The sequence below is a fragment of the Heterodontus francisci genome, chromosome 2 (genome assembly GCF_036365525.1).
Source record: "Heterodontus francisci isolate sHetFra1 chromosome 2, sHetFra1.hap1, whole genome shotgun sequence".
Taxonomy (NCBI): domain Eukaryota; kingdom Metazoa; phylum Chordata; class Chondrichthyes; order Heterodontiformes; family Heterodontidae; genus Heterodontus; species Heterodontus francisci.
Genome location: NC_090372.1, coordinates 213,075,056 through 213,096,834, shown reverse-complemented (window position 1 = coordinate 213,096,834; position 21,779 = coordinate 213,075,056). Strand labels below are relative to the sequence as shown.

The 21,779-nt window shown below is 47.9% G+C and overlaps 1 protein-coding gene across 2 annotated transcripts in view; it reads left to right on the top strand.

The window, feature by feature from the left end:
• The first annotated feature begins 8,466 nt into the window (after positions 1–8,466).
• Positions 8,467–21,779, top strand: part of cyldl (cylindromatosis (turban tumor syndrome), like) — a 60,760-nt gene continuing 47,447 nt past the window's right edge. Inside the window, exons 1-5 of one of the 2 annotated variants that reach the window (XM_068015730.1) lie at positions 8,467–8,701; positions 12,180–12,310; positions 14,312–14,788; positions 17,144–17,437; positions 18,708–18,813. In XM_068015730.1, the coding sequence (XP_067871831.1) occupies positions 14,342–14,788; positions 17,144–17,437; positions 18,708–18,813 (847 nt within the window). In that variant the 5' untranslated portion in view covers positions 8,467–8,701; positions 12,180–12,310; positions 14,312–14,341. The remainder of the gene's footprint in view (positions 8,702–12,179; positions 12,311–14,311; positions 14,789–17,143; positions 17,438–18,707; positions 18,814–21,779) is intronic. The other variant, XM_068015729.1, reaches the window with a different exon arrangement.

Below are 21,779 nucleotides of genomic sequence, written 5' to 3'. Positions count from 1 at the left end.
TACAATCTCCCTCAATAACGTGTGCAATGTTCCTGAATAACGTGTACAATCTTCCTCAATAACATGTGCAATCTCCATCAATAATGTGTACAATCTCCCTCAATAACGTGTACAATGTTCCTGAATAATGTGTACAATCTCCCTCAATAACGTGTACAATGTTCCTGAATAACGTGTACAATCCTCCTCAATAATGTGTGCAACCTCCCTAAATAACATGTACAATTTCCCTCAATAACGTGTACAATCTCCCTCAATAATGTGTACAATCTCCCTCAATAATGTGTACAATCTCCCTCAATAACGTGTACAATGTTCCTGAATAATGTGTACAATCTCCCTCAATAACATGTGCAATCTCCCTCAATAACATGTACAATGTTCCTGAATAACGTGTACAATCTCCCTCAATAACGTGTACAATGTTCCTGAATAACGTGTACAATCTCCCTCAATAACATGTGCAATCTCCCTCAATAACATGTACAATGTTCCTGAATAACGTGTACAATCTCCCTCAATAACGTGTACAATGTTCCTGAATAATGTGTACAATCTCCCTCAATAACATGTGCAATCTCCCTCAATAACATATACAATGTTCCTGAATAACGTGTACAATCTCCCTCAATAACGTGTACAATGTTCCTGAATAACATGTGCAATCTCCATCAATAATGTGTACAATCTCCCTCAATAACGTGTACAATGTTCCTGAATAATGTGTACAATCTCCCTCAATAACGTATACAATCTCCCTCATAACATGTACAATCGCCCTCATTAATGTGTACAATCTCCCTCAATAACATGTACAATCTCCCTCAATAACGTGTACAATCTCCCTCAATAACTTGTATAATGTTCCTGAATAACGTGTACAATCTCCCTCAATAATGTGTACAATCTCCATCAATAATGTGTACAATCTCCATCAATAACATGCACAATCTCCCTCAATAACGTATACAATCTCCCTCATAACATGTACAATCTCCATCAATAACATGTACAATCGCCCTCAATAATGTGTACAATCTCCATCAATAACATGTACAATCGCCCTCAATAATGTGTACAATCTCCATCAATAACGTATACAATCTCCCTCATAACATGTACAATCGCCCTCAATAATGTGTACAATCTCCATCAATAGCATGTACAATCTCCCTCAATAACGTATACAATCTCCCTCAATAATGTAGTACAATCTCCCTCAATAACGTGTACAATCTCCTTCAATAATGTGTACAATCTCCCTCAATAATGTGTACAATCTCCCTCAATAACATATACAATCTCCCTCAATAATGTGTACAATCTCCCTCAATAACGTGTACAATCTCCCTCAATAACGTGTACAATCTCCCTGAATAATGTATACAATCTCCCTCAATAATGTGTACAATATCCCTCAATAACATATACAATCTCCCACAATAACGTATAGAATCTCCCTCAATAACATATACAATCTCCCTCAATAATGTGCACACTCTCCCTCAATAACATATACAATCTCCCTCAATAACGTGTACAATCTCCCTCAATAACGTGTGCAATGTTCCTGAATAACGTGTACAATCTTCCTCAATAACATGTGCAATCTCCATCAATAATGTGTACAATCTCCCTCAATAACGTGTACAATGTTCCTGAATAATGTGTACAATCTCCCTCAATAACGTGTACAATGTTCCTGAATAACGTGTACAATCCTCCTCAATAATGTGTGCAACCTCCCTAAATAACATGTACAATCTCCCTCAATAATGTGTACAATCTCCCTCAATAACGTGTACAATGTTCCTGAATAATGTGTACAATCTCCCTCAATAACATGTGCAATCTCCCTCAATAACATGTACAATGTTCCTGAATAACGTGTACAATCTCCCTCAATAACGTGTACAATGTTCCTGAATAACGTGTACAATCTCCCTCAATAACATGTGCAATCTCCCTCAATAACATGTACAATGTTCCTGAATAACGTGTACAATCTCCCTCAATAACGTGTACAATGTTCCTGAATAATGTGTACAATCTCCCTCAATAACATGTGCAATCTCCCTCAATAACATGTACAATGTTCCTGAATAACGTGTACAATCTCCCTCAATAACGTGTACAATGTTCCTGAATAACATGTGCAATCTCCATCAATAATGTGTACAATCTCCCTCAATAACGTGTACAATGTTCCTCAATAATGTGTACAATCGCCCTCAATAATGTGTACAATCTCCCTCAATAACATGTACAATCTCCCTCAATAACGTGTACAATCTCCCTCAATAACTTGTATAATGTTCCTGAATAACGTGTACAATCTCCCTCAATAATGTGTACAATCTCCATCAATAATGTGTACAATCTCCATCAATAACATGTACAATCTCCCTCAATAACGTATACAATCTCCCTCATAACATGTACAATCTCCATCAATAACATGTACAATCTCCCTCAATAACGTATACAATCTCCCTCATAACATGTACAATCGCCCTCAATAATGTGTACAATCTCCATCAATAACATGTACAATCGCCCTGAATAATGTGTACAATCTCCCTCAATAACGTATACAATCTCCCTCATAACATGTACAATCGCCCTCAATAATGTGTACAATCTCCATCAATAGCATGTACAATCTCCCTCAATAACGTATACAATCTCCCTCAATAACATGTACAATCTCCCTCAATAACGTATACAATCTCCCTCAATAACGTATACAATCTCCCTCATAACATGTACAATCTCCCTCAATAACGTATACAATCTCCCTCATAACATGTACAATCGCCCTCAATAATGTGTACAATCTCCCTCAATAACATGTACAATCTCCCTCAATAATGTGTACAATCGCCCTCAATAATGTGTACAATCTCCCTCAATAACATGTACAATCTCCCTCAATAATGTGTACAATCTCCATCAATAACATGTACAATCTCCCTCAATAACGTATACAATCTCCCTCATAACATGTACAATCGCCCTCAATAATGTGTACAATCTCCATCAATAACATGTACAATCTCCCTCAATAACGTATACAATCTCCCTCATAACATGTACAATCGCCCTCAATAATGTGTACAATCTCCCTCAATAACATGTACAATCTCCCTCAATAACATGTACAATCTTCCTCAATAACGTGTACAATCTCCCTCATAACATGTACAATCGCCCTCAATAATGTGTACAATCTTCCTCAATAACGTGTACAATCTCCCTCATAACATGTACAATCTTCCTCAATAACGTGTACAATCTCCCTCAATAATGTGTACAATCTCCATCAATAACGTGTACAATCTCCCTCAATAACGTGTACAATCTCCCTCATAACATGTACAATCTTCCTCAATAACGTGTACAATCTCCCTCAGTAATGTGTACAATTTCCATCAATAACGTTTATAATCTCCCTCAATAAGGTATACAATCTCCCTCAATAACATATACAATCTCCCTAAATAATGTGTACAATCTCCCTCAATAAGGTATACAATCTCCCTCAATAATGTGTACAATCTTCCTCAATAACATGTGCAATCTCCCTCAATAACATGTGCAATCTCCCTCAATAACATGTACAATCTCCCTCAATAACATGTACAATCTCCCTCAATAATGTGTAGCTTTATCACAAGCTTCCAATTCCGCAATATCATAATCTTCCAATATTTGTCTTAAAATATTGAAATGGCCATTAATCCCCCGCCTTTCACACACCCCTCACACCCAGCCCGTCACACCCCTCCCCTGCCTCTCACACACCCCTCACACCCAGCCCGTCACACCCCTCCCCCGCCTCTCACACACCACTCCCCTGCCTCTCACACACCACTCCCCTGCCTCTCACACACCCCTCACACCCAGCCCGTCACACCCCTCCCCCGCCTCTCACACACCACTCCCCTGCCTCTCACACATCCCTCACACCCAGCCTGTCACACCCCTCCCCTGCCTCTCACACACCCCTCACACCCAGCCCTTCACACCCCTCCCCCGCCTCTCACACACCCCTCACACCCAGCCCGTCACACCCCTTCCCCGCCTCTCAGCACACCCCTCCCCTGCCTTTCACACACCCCTCACACCCAGCCCTTCACACCCCTCCCCCGCCTCTCACACACCCCTCACACCCAGCCCGTCACACCCCTCCCCCGCCTCTCACACACCCCTCCCCCGCCTCTCACACACCCCTCACACCCAGCCCTTCACACCCCTCCCCCGCCTCTCACACACCCCTCACACCCCAGCCCGTCACCCCATCCTGGATGGTCACTCCTCCGTGCTTTTCTACTGATATCCCTGTTGCGGACATGGACTGTGTGGCCACCTGCTCCGTAAGTGGATGTTGAGGGATGACCAGAATTGCAGTTGTCCAAGGCCATAGAATACATCACATCAACTGCCTGCTAGGGTCTGTTGGGAGAGGCATGTCATTTCTCCAGTTGGCATCTCAGGAGGACATTGAATCGATAGTCAAGCTAGATATCCCATTGGAAGCTTTTTCAGCCATACTAAGGGAGGAGTTGTACTGGTGCAGTCCAATAGTTATGTTAGTGGTCTAGTAATCCGGAGGCTTCAACTACTCATGCATTCAAAGCAGGAGTTCAACTCTCCTCATGACAGTTTGAGAGTTATTTCAGTGTTTGGAAATTAAAAACTCCATATTGGGAAAGGTGACTGTGAAGCTGTCAGACTGTCATTAAAAACTCAACTGCTTCACTGATGACCCTTTCGGGAGGGAAAGCTGACAATCACACCCAGTCTGGGCCTATATGTGACTCCAATCCCAAGCCAATGTGGTTGATATTTAACTGCCCTCTGAAGTGGGCAATCCGAACGCTCAGTTGTGTTGAACTGCTTCAGTTGAAGAATGCAGAGTCCGCTCCCCACTGCCCGTGTCTGCTGACAAGGTCAGAATTGTAGCTAAGGAGTGGAAGAGATTCTCTCCTCACACCGATTCGATGTTGGGAGGGGCAGCACTTGGGGCTGTCAAGGCTGAGAGCTTTTTGTTGGGTTAGGGTGTTGAGGGATATACAGCTAAGATGGGTAAATGAGTTGTGGTGTAGATCAGCTGCGATCTCATTGATTAGCGGAACAGGTTTGAGGGGCTGAATGGCCTTTTCCTGTTCTGAAGTTCCAGCATTCCTTGATCACTTACTCTCTCCACTGGGAAAAATACTCCCTCCAACTTTCCCCTACTTCCTTATGGGAGATTCCCTCGGGATCTCGTCTGGTGGTTGAACTTTTCTCCACACAGGACAATTTGCCTTGGAGAACTTTGTCAGTTCCTCCTTGCCAGGAATCTTCCATCACTGCTCTTCATAACCTGCACATTCTGATTATGAAGGAAACATTCCAGCCAGTTTTTTTCCCTGCCCCTCTCCTTGCTGAGATACAGGTCTACAGGACTGGCCCAAGTGGCTCCTTGCTCACTCCGAGCTGGGACAGTGATGGTATTCAACCACATGGGGCATCACAGCTGGCTCCGATCCTGTCCATGTCCAAGCTTCCGGCAAAGGTCAGATTAGCAATTAGAAGCGGGAATTCTGGCTGACATTCCTTTACCTAACCTGGAGCGAGGGATCGATGCTGCTTCCAATTGGAACATCCTTTCTTTGCTGAGGTTAAATAAATTCAGCACAGGCCAGGACAGACATCAAGCTGGAGGCCAAGGGCTCCAAAAACCTACTGAGTCATCAGGGGAAAGATGTTTTAGCACACACACAGATACAATGAGTTAACAAGGCTGCATTCGGTCAACAGGAAACTCCACCACAATAATGTCTTGACACTGGTTCCACTCAACCTTATAATGTAGGTTGCGCACAACTGAGGCTCACCTCTCCTCCACCTGAGGTCCAGCTCTCCTCCGCCTGAAGTCCAGCTCTCCTCCGCCTGAGGCCCACCTCTCCTCTACTTGAGGCCCCACCTCCCCTCCACCTGAGGCCCACCTCCCCTCCACCTGAGGTCCAGCTCTCCTCTGCCTGAGGTCCACCTCCCCTCCACTTGAGGCCCCACCTCCCCTCCACTTGAGGCCCCACCTCCCCTCCACCTGAGGCCCACCTCCCCTCCACCTGAGGTCCACCTCCCCTCCACCTGAGGCCCCTCCACCTGAGACCCCTCCACCTGAGGCCCCACCTCCCTTCCACCTGAGGTCCACCTCTCCTCCGCCTGAGGACCACCTCTCCTCCACTTGAGGCCCCACTTCCCCTCCACCTGAGGTCCACCTCCCCTCCACCTGAGGCCCCTCCACCTGAGACCCCTCCACCTGAGGCCCCACCTCCCCTCCACCTGAGGTCCACCTCTCCTCCGCCTGAGGACCACCTCCCCTCCACCTGATGCCCTAGCTCCCTCCACCTGAGGACAACCTCCCCTCCACCTGAGTTCCACCTCCCCTCTGCCTGAGGCCCCACCTCCCCTCCACCTGAGGCTCACCTCCCCTCCACCTGAGGCCCCACCTCCCCTCTGCCTGAGGCCCCACCTCCCCTCCACCTGAGGTCTACCACCCTTCCACCTGAGGTTCACCTCCCCACCATCTAGGCCTTCCTCCCCTCTTTCCGCAGCCTGCCCTCGACTGGGCCTCTGTTCACGGTTCTGCCCAGCTGTGGATTCATTGAAGTGGAATTTTACCAATTTGTTTTTTTTGAAGAGGCAGGGCTGGGGCGTCGTAATAAAAACAGAATGGTGCCTTTTACCACTGGTGCTGTCATTTTATTACCTTCCCTTTGCTGCAGGTGCTGGGCCTTCTCACAGCTGAGGACCTGTTCAGGCAGAATGTTACAGTATTCTAGTCTGATAACACTCCTGTGAAACCCTTTGGGAGGTTTTCCATGTTCAAGCTACTATATAAATAGAAGTTGTTTTTGCTCAGTGAAGTGACTCTCCTTTGTTCTGTGCATTTGCTTTTAGTAATTTTACGCAGAATTACATGGAATTCGGCACAACTGGTGTTTATGTTCCACTCGAGCCTGCTCCCACCCCTTCATCAAACCCCATCAACATATCCTTCTCTTCCTTTCACTTTCATGTACTTATTTAATCTTCCCCTTTAAATGCATCTGGGCTCCCACCTCAACCACTCTCTGTGGTAGCGAGTTCCACATTCTCACCGCTCCCTGGGTAAGATGTTGTCTGTTTAACAACAATTCAGCAACAGCTAGTGCACAGGTACAAAAACAATCGGAAAGGTTACAACAACAACTTATATTTATATAGCATCATTCAGGTAATGAAACGTCCCCAGGTGATTTACAGGAGCATTATAAAACAAAGTGTGACACTGAGCTACAAAAGGAGATATTGGGTCAGATAACCAAAAGCTTAGTCAAAGAGGTAGGTTTTAAGGAGTGTCTTAAGGGAGGAAAGCGAGGCAGGGAGATCTAGGGAGGGTATTCCAGAGCTTGGAACCTAGGCAACAGAAGGCACGGCTACCACGGTCAGGAATGCTCAAGAGGCCAGAATTAGAGGAGTGCAGATATCTCGGAGGGACTGGAGGAGATTACACAGATAGGGAGTGGTGAGGCCATGGAGGAATGTGAAAACAAGGAGCTGATACAGGTCAGTGGGCAGAGGGGTAATGGGGGAGCAGGACTCGGTGCGAATTAAGACACGGGCAGCAGAGTTCTGGATGACCTTAAGTTTACAGGGAATATGGGAGACCAGCCAGGAGGTTAATACACAATGTTAGCCTTTAAAATAGATTTACATTTATATAGTGCCTTTCACAAACTCAGGACATCCCAAAGAGCTTTACAGCCAATCAAGTACTTTTGGAGTGTAGTCACTGTTGTAATGTAGGAAACACGGCAGCCAATTTGCGCACAGCAAGATCCCACATCCAGCAGTGTGATACATGGCCAAATAATCTGCTTTTTAATGCTGTTGGTTGAGGGATAGGTATTGGCCAGGACAGAAACCAGGCTGGGAGGGGTGTAGGTGATACTGGGTGAACGTTATTTCAGAGTTTGGAGATGGAACAGTAAGTGAGGGTGGCACAGAGGGTCAAAGGGGGCTTGTTGATGGGCAAAAGAATATCCCAAACAAGGCCTGGTGTCAGACGCACACCCGGAAGCTGTGTTACAATCAGGGGCATGAACCCCAACTTTGCACACTCACCACCCAGGACCACTGAGACTAGATACAGCCCATATAACACTGGGGCAAGGCAGCAGAAGGAGAGCAAACCATCACACGAGGGCCAGCAAACAGATGAAGTCGGAGGGTGAATAGATGAAATGGTTGAAGCTGTTTTGGGATGGCTTTGTGCTAGTTTGGGGTTGTTTTGGGGTCGTGTCTGGGATTGATTTTTCTCTTGTTTTTGTGCTGCTTTGCGCTGAGTGTGGATCTCTGTTGCCAGCGGAAGTTTGAACCTCCGACCTACAGAGGGAGATGATCTGCACCATATCTGCAGCTCTCTCTCTCTGTCTCTGTGCCGTGCTGGGACCTGTTAGTGTTTTAAATCCCTCCAAAAGGCGGAAGCGGCGATTGGCTGTGCATTGCAGGAGGGATAGAGACAGAGATCTGAATAACAGAGGCGCTTTCAGCCGCAGGTAGCTCCCACTCTCATTGTATCCAGTCCAGGGGATACAGAGTAACTGAGAAGACAAACTGCAACATTGACCATCATTGACAACGCTTGACCTCAGTGTTGTTGGCCCAGGTAAACTCTTCAAACAGCCAATCTGTAAACAGTCAGCAGCTCTGTACACAGAGAGAAAACAAGAGTTAATGTTTCAGGTAGAATATCAGAACTGGTGAGGTCAAGTCTGCGCCTTGCAGTAGCAAATAACAGTTCACTTTCAGTTCCATTTTTAAATGTTTAAACCGTAGCTTTGGGTGATGCAAAGATTGTTTTTTTTTATCTAGGCGAGTTGTTGTGATCTGGAATGCACTGCCTGAAAGAGAGGAGCAAGCAGATTCAGTAGTAACTTTTGAAAAGTAAATTGTTAAATACTTAAAGGCGAGAATATGGGAAAGAGCAGGGGAATGGGAACATTTCAATCGCTGTTTCGGAGAGCTGGCATTGTCACGACGGGCTGAATGGCCTTCTGTATTGTGTGATTCTATGTGCTTGCAGTTAAAGACTTGCATTTATATAGCACCTTTTGCCTCAGGATGTCCCAAAGCACTTCACAGTCGATTTAAATTTTTTTTGAAGTGTATTCACTGTCGTAATGTATGAAACGCAACAGCAGATTTGCACACAGCAAGATCCCACAAACAGCAATGTGATATTGGCCAGATAGGTGTGGGTTGAGAGATGAATATTGGCCAGAACACCAGGGAGAACTCACCTCTTCTTCGAAACAGTGTCAAGGGATCGTTTGCATCCACCTGAGAGGGACGACCAGGTCTTGTTTTAATGTCGCAACCTAAAAATGGCACCTCCGACAGTGCAGCACTCCCTCAGTACTGCACTGGAGTGTCAGCCTGGATTATGTGCTCAAGGCCGTGGCGTGGGATTTGAACCCACAACCTGCTGACTCTGAGGCAAGAGTGCTCCCAACTGATGTGTACGTGTACTTCGAATTATTAAATGATACAGCACAGCAGGTGGCCAATCGGCCCATCATGCTTGTACCAGCTCTTTGGCAGAGCTTTCCAATTAATCCTGCTCCCCGGCTCTTGCTCCGTAGGCCTGTAAAATGATTTCCCTTCAAGTGTTTATGGAGTCTCTACTTTTAATTATGTTTTATATATTAGTGACTGGGTGTGCACTTCTACAAAGTCTTTCCTGGCCTCTGGACATTGCAAAGCACTTTGTAGCCTAGGGGAGGTGGTGGTATAGTATTAATGTCAGCTAATGCTTTGGGGGACATGGGTTCGAATCCCACCATAGCAGATGGTGATATTTGAATTTAATCAATAAATCTGGAATTTTAAAAAAGCTAGTCCAGTTGCAATCATTGTCGATTGTTGTAAAAACCCATCTGGTTCACTATTGTCCTTTAGGAAAGGAAATCTGCTGTCCTTACCCGGTCTGGCCTACATGTACAACGCACCAAGGCTCCTTAGGCAGCAGCTTCCAAGCCCGCGACCACTACCAACTAGAAGGACAAGGGCAGCAAATACATGGGAACACCACCACCTGCAAGTTCCCCTCCAAGCCACACACCATCCTGACTTGGAACTATATCGCCGTTCCTTCACTGTCTCTGGGTCAAAACCCTGGAACTCCCTCCCTAACAGCACTGTGGGTGTACCTACACCACATGGACTGCAGCGGTTCAAGAAGGCAGCTCACCACCACCTTCTCAGGGGCAGTTAGGGATGGGCAAAAAATGCTGGCCTGGCCAGTGACGCCCACATCCCATGAAAGAATGAAGTGTAGTCCCCACTGTTGTAATTGAAATCCCAGTGCCACCACATTCCAGTCAGACAGACAGGGAACCTTTAATTAAAGTGGCTCCCACCCTGAACCATTAAACCTCTGACAGATGCTGATTGACCTCATGTACAATCTCAGCATTTTATATTTTTATATATATCTGCGGAGAGTCCCAACTGGAAAAGTGCTGAACTTTAACCATTCCATTTTTTTAGGCTGCACAGTACAACAATTGTGCATTTATATAGCGCCATTAACACAGGGAACCCTTGGAAGCAGCTTGACGGGAGCGATCATCAAATGAAAGAAATTCACAGCCAGCCAAAAAGGGAGATATGAGGGCAGCTGACGATAAGCTTGGGCTTAAGGAGCATCTTAAAGGAGGAGCAGTTATGAAGAAAGGGTTTCATCCCTAGGATCAGATTATGTGATCAGTATAAGATTGCTGTGGAGTCTTGCTGTGTACAGATTAGCTGCCGCACAGCTCCTGTCACAACCTTGGGATGTCCCAAAGTGATTTACAGCCAATGAAGTACTTTCCGAAGTGTTGTAATGTGGCAGCCAATTTGTACATAGCAAGATCCCGCAGCAAACCCCCTGCTCCTCTTCAAAATAGTGCCCGTGCGATCCTTTACACCCACCTGAGAGGGCAGACGGGGCCTCAATGTAAAATCTCATCTGACAGCGCAGCAGTCCCTCAGTACTGCACTGGAGCATCAGCTGAATTCTATGCTTGTGCTCTGGGGTGGGATTTGAACCCAGAACCTTGTGACTCAGAGGTGAGCATACTACCAACTGAGACACAGCGACTACTACTAGATATTGTAAGTTCAGATCCCACGTGACCAGTTGTGAAACTGAATTTGAATAAATCTGGCAATTTCTGTTGGAACCAGAAAAGTGACCCTGAAGCTGCATTTAAAACAAACTGGATCAGTACTGTCCTTGAGGGAAGGAGGCCTCTCACCCCTGCCTGGTCTGGCCTACATGTGACTCCAGTCCCACACTGTGTGATTGATTCTTAATATTGTCAAGCCGGGTAATTAATGCCACCTCGCTAGCTTCGGGAACCCGAGATGAGAACTGAGTGAGAGTGATTTCTGATCATCAGTCTCCATAGCATGCTGGAGGACGGGGAGTGTCCTCGGTTGTCCCAGCAGTCAGGGGGCAGGTTACCTCTGCAACAACTTTCACAGGCGTGTTCCTATATAAACCTCTTTAGGATTTTGCTACACTCCGTGTAAAGTGGAAATCTGCCCATGTATCTTCAGCTCAGTCTGACCACTTCAGCCACACTGATGGGCTACTTCAGTGTCCTCAGCCTGGACACCAGACAGGGGAAGGCTTTTGACAGGATATCGCACACCTACATGATGGACGTGCTGTCCAAAATGGGGTTTGGGGAGGGAATCTGCAATTGGATCAAACTGCTCTACAGAAATATCAGTAGCGCAGTCTCAATCAATGGGTGGGAATCAAAAAGTTTCCCGATGCAATCTGGAGTCAGACAGGGCTGTCTTCTCTCCCCTGTCTTGTTTGTTTGCTGTATCGAAACTTTTGGCTGAGTCCATTAGGAAGAATGCAGGCATAAGAGGGGTGACAATCCCAGGCAGTGGAGGCACTCAAGTTAAAGCCTCCCTGTACATGGATGACGTCACCATTTACAACTCGGTCTGCTGTCCGTTCGCAGACTGATGAGCATCTGCCACCAGTTCGAACTGGCCTCAGGAGCCAAAGTTAACCACGGCAAGAGCGAGGCTTTGTTCTTTGGGAACTGGGCTGACCGATCTCTTGTCCCCTTCACTGTCAGGTCAGACTACCTGAAGGTGCCGGGGATATGGTTCGGAAGGGTCGGGGTGTGCGCCAAAACCTGGAAGGAGCAAGTAGCCAGGGTACACTATAAACTGAGCATGTAGGAGCAGCGATCTCTCTCCATTGTGGGTAAGAACCTGGTCATCAGGTGCGAGGCGCTCACGTTGTTGCTGTATGTGATGCAGGTCTGGCCCATACCCCACTCCTGCTCCGTGGTGGTCACCCGAGCCATTTTCTGCTTTATCTGGAGATGCAAAATGGACCGGGTCTAGAGGGACACGATGCTCAAACCTCTGGAGAAAGGGGGGAAAAAAACATACCCAATGTTGCCCTCATCCTGATGACCACCTTTGTGTGCAACTGCATCAAGCTGTGCGTAGACCTCCAGTACGCAAACACCAAGTGTCACTACGTGCTGAGGTTCTATGTCCCCGGTGGTGTGAAGGATGGGTCTGGCCACATTGCTGTTCAACGCTGCATCCAGTTGGACCGTGTCGTACCACCTATCCTTCATGGGAAGGTTTCTGCAGGAAAACACCTTTGACCGCTAATCCATCAGGTAGTGGTCTGCACGGAATGTACTCAAGGCCCTAGGGGAAAAGGAGATGGTGGATCCGGTCGGATGGTTCCCTGAGCAGACCGCCAAAGTCATTTGGCAGAATGCCTCATCACCAGAACTTTCAAACAAGCACCAAGATGTGGCTTGGCTGGTGGTGAGAAGGGCCCTCCCTGGAGTCTCACTCCCTCTACACACTGCCCCAGTCTGCTCGGGGAACCATCCGACAGGATCCACCATCTCCTTTTCCCATAGAGCCTTGAGAACATTCCGTGCAGACCACTGGCTGTGGTGGGGAAGTGACTGTCGTCCACCTCCTTCTGGAATGTATCTTTGCAAAGCAGGTGTGGAAAGAGATGCAGTGGTTTTTGTCGAGGTTCATCCCAAGCAGCTCTGTAACCGAGCAGTCTGTGGTCTACGGGCTGTTCCCAGGGACACTCACCGAGATAAACATCAACTGCTGCTGGAGGACCATCAATTCGGTGAAAGACGCTCTTTGGTCTGCCCGAAACTTGCTGGTCTTCTAGTGCAAAGAGTTGTCCACGACCGAGTGTTGCAGACTGGCACATTCCAAGGTCCAGGACTATGTGCTGAGGGACGCACTAAAGCTTGGGGCAGCCGCAGCAAAGGTTCAATGGGGAAAGACTGTGTAAGGTCCCCCCACCAAGCTGTACCGAGGGGCTGGATCCATGGGAAACCTCTCGGGCTGTATACACCAAATATGGGTTTGCTATAAAATGTACATGGCATGTAAAATGGAATGGAAGGGTTGTGAGGCAACTCACTCCTGTATTGAAGTAAAGTGATTTCCTTTGCACTTTCTGGAATGTCAACTTGGTGCTGTTTTGAACTGTTTTGTAATGTTTTTTTTTTTACAGATTTTTATGAATAATGTATATTTTTGAGAAAAAAAAAAGAGAGGGAGAGACAGATAGACAACACAGAGAGAAGGCAAGACTGACAACAGACAGAAAGATGACAGCCAGACAGAGACAGGGAGAGACAGACAGCCAGACAGAGACAGGGAGAGACAGACAGCCAGACAGAGACAGGGAGAGACAGACAGCCAGACAGAGACAGACAGCCAGACAGAGACAGGGAGAGACGGACAGACGACAGCCAGACAGGGAGAGACAGGCAGCCAGACAGAGACAGGGAGAGACAGACAGGCAGCCAGACAGAGACAGGGAGAGACGGACAGACAACAGACAGACAGAGACAGGGAGAGACAGACAGACAGAGACAGGGGGAGACGGACAGACTACAGCCAGACAGAGACAGGGAGAGACAGACAGCCAGACAGAGACAGGGAGAGACGGACAGCCAGACTGAGACAGGGAGAGACGGACATACTCTCAATTCCAGCTGTCTGGGCCGGATTGAAAGGCATGTTCTGGTGGTGAAAGGACAGCACCTGCACTGACCTTTGGTCTGGACAAAGACACTTCCTCTGGTGAGAACAAAAGCTCCAAGAGAACAAAGATTCATTTTCTTCACTATTTCCTCGCCCACCACTCCCCACAGCCTTGCCCACCCCAACCATCTCTTTTATTGTTTCTCTTTTATTCTCACAGGTTTTCTGGAACTGACTTTAAAAAGCAATAATGTTCTCCAGTGCAAAAGAGACCAAATACATTTACTTCATCTTAATGGAGGACTTCCCTGTCAATGGTCGTGTCTTTCCGGCTGGGAACATTGCCACCATTCCCGAGAACGATTACCTGAAGGAAGTGCAGAACGAACCACATGTGGCCGTCCGCAGGCTGAAGGTCCACTTGGTGGAGGCCGACGTGTACCTCTCCCTGGAGGCAGCCATCCTGCGGGGACTGAGTGAGCAGGATGCGGGCCTACTCTTAGCTGTCAGCCCATCTGCAGAGCGCCTGAATCTTTACCTAGAAAATGAGGCACTGCAAAATGCACGGCTGATCCGAACACAGGATCCAGTGATGGTCGACTACAAATCCCAGTCACTGCCTGGTGTTGTGAAGTACATTGGAAGCATAGACGACAGTCCAAGGTTTTCCGGAACATTCTTTGGAATAGAGTTGCAGGTAGGCTTCACTGAGGGTTCAACAATGTCCAATCACAATGGCTCCATTTTGGATATCCGTCATTCTATATATAATCCACCCCCCCAAAAACCCCTCGATTAGATTCCAGTCTGTAACTCACTCCCGGGTATCCATTATTCTATATATAAACCACTGAAACCCCTCGATTAGATTCCAGTCTGTAACTCACTCCCGGGTATCCATTATTCTATATATAAACCACAGAAACCCCTCGATTAGTTTCCAGTCTGTAACTCACTCCCGGGTATCTATTATTCTATATATAAACCACAGAAACCCCTCGATTAGTTTCCAGTCTGTAACTCACTCCCGGGTATCCATTATTCTATGTATAAACCACAGAAACCCCTCGATTAGATTCCAGTCTGTAACACACTCCCGGGTATCCATTATTCTGCATATGAACCACAGAAACCCCTCGATTAGATTCCAGTCTGTAACTCACTCCCGGTTATCCATTATTCTATATATAAACCACTGAAACCCCTCGATTAGATTCCAGTCTGTAACTCACTCCCGGGTATCCATTATTCTATATCTAAACCCCCCAAACCCCTCGATTAGATTCCAGTCTGTAACTCACTCCTGGGTATCCATTATTCTATATATAAACCACTGAAACCCCTCGATTAGATTCCAGTCTGTAACTCACTCCTGGGTATCCATTATTCTATATATAAACCACAGAAACCCCTCGATTAGTTTCCAGTCTGTAACTCACTCCTGGGTATCCATTATTCTATATATAAACCACTGAAACCCCTCGATTAGATTCCAGTCTGTAACTCACTCCCGGGTATCTATTATTCTATATATAAACCACAGAAACCCCTCGATTAGATTCCAGTCTGTAACTCACTCCCGGGTATCCATTATTCTATGTATAAACCACAGAAACCCCTCGATTAGTTTCCAGTCTGTAACTCACTCCTGGGTATCCATTATTCTATATATAAACCACTGAAACCCCTCGATTAGATTCCAGTCTGTAACTCACTCCCGGGTATCCATTATTCTATATATAAACCACTGAAACCCCTCGATTAGATTCCAGTCTGTAACTCACTCCCGGGTATCCATTATTCTATATATAAACCACTGAAACTCCTCGATTAGTTTCCAGTCTGTAACTCACTCCTGGGTATCCATTATTCTATATATAAACCACTGAAACCCCTCGATTAGATTCCAGTCTGTAACTCACTCCCGGGTATCTATTATTCTATATATAAACCACAGAAACCCCTCGATTAGATTCCAGTCTGTAACTCACTCCCGGGTATCCATTATTCTATGTATAAACCACAGAAACCCCTCGATTAGTTTCCAGTCTGTAACTCACTCCTGGGTATCCATTATTCTATATATAAACCACTGAAACCCCTCGATTAGATTCCAGTCTGTAACTCACTCCCGGGTATCCATTATTCTATATATAAACCACTGAAACCCCTCGATTAGTTTCCAGTCTGTAACTCACTCCCGGGTATCCATTATTCTATATATAAACCACTGAAACCCCTCGATTAGATTCCAGTCTGTAACTCACTCCCGGGTATCCATTATTCTATATATAAACCACTGAAACCCCTCGATTAGATTCCAGTCTGTAACTCACTCCCGGGTATCCATTATTCTATATATAAACCACTGAAACCCCTCGATTAGTTTCCAGTCTGTAACTCACTCCCGGGTATCCATTATTCTATATATAAACCACTGAAACCCCTCGATTAGATTCCAGTCTGTAACTCACTCCCGGGTATCCATTATTCTATATATAAACCACTGAAACCCCTCGATTAGATTCCAGTCTGTAACTCACTCCCGGGTATCTATTATTCTATATATAAACCACTGAAACCCCTCGATTAGATTCCAGTCTGTAACTCACTCCCGGGTTTCCATTATTCTATATATAAACCACTGAAACCCCTCGATTAGATTCCAGTCTGTAACTCACTCCCGGTTATCCATTATTCTATGTATAAACCACTGAAACCCCTCGATTAGATTCCAGTCTGTAACTCACTCCCGGTTATCCATTATTCTATATATAAACCACTGAAACCCCTCAATTAGCATTCGTGAGGCTTCAGCCTTTGACTGTATGCTGGTGTCGTCTCTTCCCCCCCCCACCTCCCCGAACCTCCTCGTCCCTTACCCAGTGTAGTGGGGCAGGGATCAAACCTGGAGCATGGGGGCTTGAACCTTCCATCTGACCACCTGCTGCTTCCACCCCTTCTTCCCCCCACTTATTCCGTCCCTCCCCTCGTCCCCGCTTTTCATCCCACCTCCTCCCCAATTTTGAACATTCTCCGTTCCAAATTCTAGGTCGAGAGTGTAGTGGACGGACAAAATGATGGTGTATTCGGTGGGCACCAGTACTTCCGCTGCCAGACAGGGAGCGGCATCTTCCTGCCATTCAACAGGGTCAAAGCAGGATGGTGCCCTGGGGAGGCCGGACTGTGTGCGAGCATGGAAGGCGCAAAGATCAACCACGCACTGCGGGATCACCCCGTCAACCCTGGAGACCGCGTGGCTATCTACATGGAAAAGGAAATGAAGGAGGGGATAGTGGTGGGGGTCCTCGATGGGGGCTCAGTGGTGCTGGTCAACCTTGAATCGGTGAGTGAACCTGCGGCATTGGCTAACGGTCTCTTATCAGACTGTGTTAGTGATACCAGAATGGGGATGGTTGGCTAATTACCCCGTCAATCATGCCTGGGGACCGCACTGCTGTAAGTAACTAGCCTCCACTAAACTGCAATTTGCTGAACAATTATTCCTGCATTTGTCGGGAGACTCTGATGCAGTTTTGGTCACGAGTTCTGTTTCCTGTGGTTGAACAAAGAACAAAGAAAATTACAGCACAGGAACAGGCCCTTCGGCCCTCCAAGCCAGCGCCGATCCAGATCCTCTATCTAAACATGTCGCCTATTTTCTAAGGGTCTGTATCTCTTTGCTTCCTGCCCATTCATGTATCTGTCTAGATACATCTTAAAAGACGCTATCGTGCCCGCGTCTACCACCTCCGCTGGCAACGCGTTCCAGGCACCCACCACCCTCTACGTAAAGAACTTTCCACGCATATCCCCCCTAAACCTTTCCCCTCTCACTTTGAACTCGTGACCCCTAGTAATTGAATCCCCCACTCTGGGGAAAAAGCTTCTTGCTATCCACCCTGTCTATACCTCACATGATTTTGTACACCTCAATCAGGTCCCCCCTCAACGTCCGTCTTTCTAATGGAAAATATTCCTAATCTACTCAACCTCTCTTCATAGCTAGACACTCCTAGACAATAGACTGATTGCTGCGAGTCCTGCTACAAGCCCTGCCTGTCTCCAACTCAGTGTCTGATCCAGTGCTGTCGGGGGTTAGGGAGGGACAAGAGGGGAAGCTCAGCCGAGTGTGACTGTCCACATTCAGCCACAGCTCAGTGGGTAACACTCTCAACTCTGAGTCACAAGGTTATGGGTTCAAGTCCCACTCCAGAGACCTGAGCACAGAATCTCGGCTGACCCTCCCAAGTGCAGTACTAAGGGAGTGCTGTGGTGTCAGAGGTGCTGTCTTTCAGATGAGATATTGGATGTAAATTATCTCAGAGCATGGGAGCTGTCCTGATGGCCAGCATTTATCCCACAGTTATCTGAATTGCTGTTTGTGGGAGCCTGCTGTGCATACTCTAGTGATGGAGGAGCTGGAACCCAGGCTGACTTACTCTCGCCTATCCTAGGGGCATTTGCAGACAATTGTTTGCCCGTGGGTCTGTCTGACTGTGGCAGTTCCTGGACAAATAGGTTCCCCTCATTCACTTTGCCTCAGTTTTTGGTTTTCATCAATGAATCCTCTTTGTCTGGAAGCTCAGGCTGAGAGTTACTTCACTGTGTTGCAGGACCTGGTGATGGGCGAGGATCCAAAGATGCCACTGAGGGTACCTCTGGATTCGGTTGTAAAGGAAGACATGCTTCAACCTGTTGGGAACATCCAGCACAGTCCCTGTGAGTCTCAATGAGTCGGGAAACGGGTGAGGGGGTGCGATTGGAATTGGGACCAAGCTCACGTGCTACCTGTTGGGGCACTTTAGGTTGGCGCACTCGAGCTCCTCCAGCTTTGGTCTGTGCCAGGAATCATTGGCACCCCAGGGTCACATGGACTGTCCTTTAACGGAAGCTATTTATAGGTTTGCTTCAATAATAACTGTGGCCACTCTTTGAGAGTATTCCATTGATTAGGAATCTGTTTGGGATGACTTGAAGGGGTGAGAGAAATCGCTATTCCAAGACTACCCATCCTCATTTCAAAACTCAAGTGTTCATTGACCTTGTTGCCCTCCCCAGGGTCCTGCTGTGCCCTATCCAGGGTCTCGCTAGCCCCATTGCCCTCCTGGGTCCAATACCCATTGCCTTTACCATTTGCCAATTGTCTATTAACCCTATCCTTGCTGAACTCTGTTGGCTCTTTAGACCACAACACCACCAGTTTAAAATTCCCAATGCTCCTAGTGAAAAGCCCCCATAGCTCTGACCTTCCCTGTCTCTCTAACTTTCTCCTACAAACTCCCCCTCAGCCTTCCTCCTATCAATGCCCTTGCACTACTGTGAAGCACCTTAGGACGTTTTTCCATATTAAATATGCTATATAAATGCTGATTGCTTTTGTTATATAAAAGCACGTTTTTTACAATCAAGTCTTAAAAGATCCCGGGTCCTCGGGACATCCTTTGCTCAGCTGCTGCTGCCATTGTTTAGATTGGGTTCATTCACAACATTATTTCCCTGGCTGGTGAGTCTAGAACCAGTGGACACAGGCTCAGAATAAGGGGCAGGCCATTGAAGACTGAGGTGAGGAGGAATTCCTTCACTCAGAGGGTGGTGAATCTTTGGAGTTCTCGACCCCAGAGGGCTGTGGAAGCTCAGTTATTGAGCATGTCCAAGACAGAAATCAATGAATATCTGGATACTAATGACATCAAGGGATATGGGGATAGCACAGGAAAGTGGCACTGAGGTGAATGATCTGCCATGATACAATTGAATGGTGGAGCAGGCTCGATGGGCTGAATGGCCTACTCCTGCGTTCTAACACTGCCTCCCAGAGGTGATATCCTCTAACTGTGAGTTTCTAACTCCGTGCTGTACCTGTCCTGGGAGTGTTTGATGGGGACTGTGTTGAGGCAGCTTTACCCTGTATCTGACCCCGTTTTTTTTTTATGTCAAGGGGGCCTTTATTCCTCAGGCCCCCTTTATATACATATTTTTAAAATAACTTTACTAAAACAGAGATAAACAAAAAACTCAAATTAAAATGCCATTCTTGGCGTCGACGATGCACTCCAGTCCCTGCGGTGCCCACCGATCGCGGAAGGCCTCAAGCGTACTGGCGGACACCGCATGCTCCTTCTCCAGGGACACCCAGGCGCGAACGTAACCGTGGAAAAGGGGCGGGCAATCGGGGAGGACAGACCCCCCAACGGCCCGCAGCCTGGACCTGTGAATTGCCACCTTGGCCAGGCCCAGGAGCAGACCGACAAGGCGATCCTCCTCCCGGCCCACACCCCTCCTCGCCGGGTGCCCAAAGATCAGGAGCGTGGGACTGAAGTGCAGCCAGAACTTGAGGAGCAGCCCCTTCAGATACTCAAAGAGGGGCTGCAACCTCGCACACTCCATAGAAATGTGAAAGTACAGGCGGCCTGGGAGTCGGTGAACCTACTTAAAAGTCTGTTGCACGGGACTGCCCTGTGCAACACCGTCCACCCCAGGTCCCCAATGTAAAGGGGGAGAACTCCCGCATAGAGAGACCTCCATCGGTGTTTCCCCTCACCGCCAGATGGCAACGCGGACCGCAAGGGCGTGTCCGGCCGGCTGACGAGGGCGAGGAAGTGGAGAGCCCGTACAGGAAACCCCTCCGCGCTGATTGGAATGGCACGGAGGGCATTTCCGAAAGGCGGCTCGGGTTGTGCGGGACCGGCTCCCGAGGAGGGTTTCAGGGCCTGGGTCCGATGAGCAGTTCCGGCTGAGTGGGGGTCAGCTCGGCCGACGGCGTTACACACCCCCGATCCCCCTCGCCACCCGCAGTGAGGGGCGTCATGGGGGTTTCGGCTACTCCTCCGCCCGCCGGACCGTCCCCGGAGTCGGCTGCCCGGACAGCCAAGGCCCTGACTGGAGGCGACCATGTTCCAGACTCGGAATAGATCCCGGTAAAAGACAGGCAACTCCCTCAGAGAAGCGCGGCTAACGGACTCCACCGGGAGCTGCATGTCGTCTTGAAGGCAGTGACACTGGCGGAAAAAATACGTCGCCAGCGCACACCATCTGGGAGGACGCTCGATATACAGGTATCTCTGCAGGGTCCGAAGGCGGAGAGTCGCAGACTGGGTGCGGACGCACACCAGGGACTGACCGCCCTCCTCAATCGGGAGACTCAGGACCGCGGCAGAGACCCAGTGTTTCCTCTTGCCCCAGAAGAAATCAACGAGTTTCTTCTGAATCTTGTTGGCAAATTCAGGGGGCGTGGCCAAAGTGACCAACCGGTACCACAATATGGAGGCCACCAGTTGGTTTATGACCAACGCTCGGCCCCTGTAGGAAAGCACTCGGAGCAGTCCTGTCCAGCGCCCCAGCCGAGCGGTGACTTTCGCCTCCAACTCCTGCCAGTTTGCCGGCCACGCTTCCTCAGCGGGGCTAAGGTGGACTCCCAGATAGAGGAGGTGCGTGGTGCTCCACGCAAAAGTTGTCATCTCCTCCGGCAGGGAGTCCACCCGCCACTGACCAACCAGGAGTCCGGAACATTTCTCCCAATTGATCCTCGCGGAGGACGCGGCAGAAAAGGTCTGCTGGCAGTCGCGCATCCTCCGCAAGTCAACGGGATCTGTGATTGCGAGGAGCACGTCGTCGGCGTAAGCCGAGAGGACGACCCGCATGGTCGGCTCGCGCAGAGCCAATCCCGTCAACCTCCTGCGAAGCAG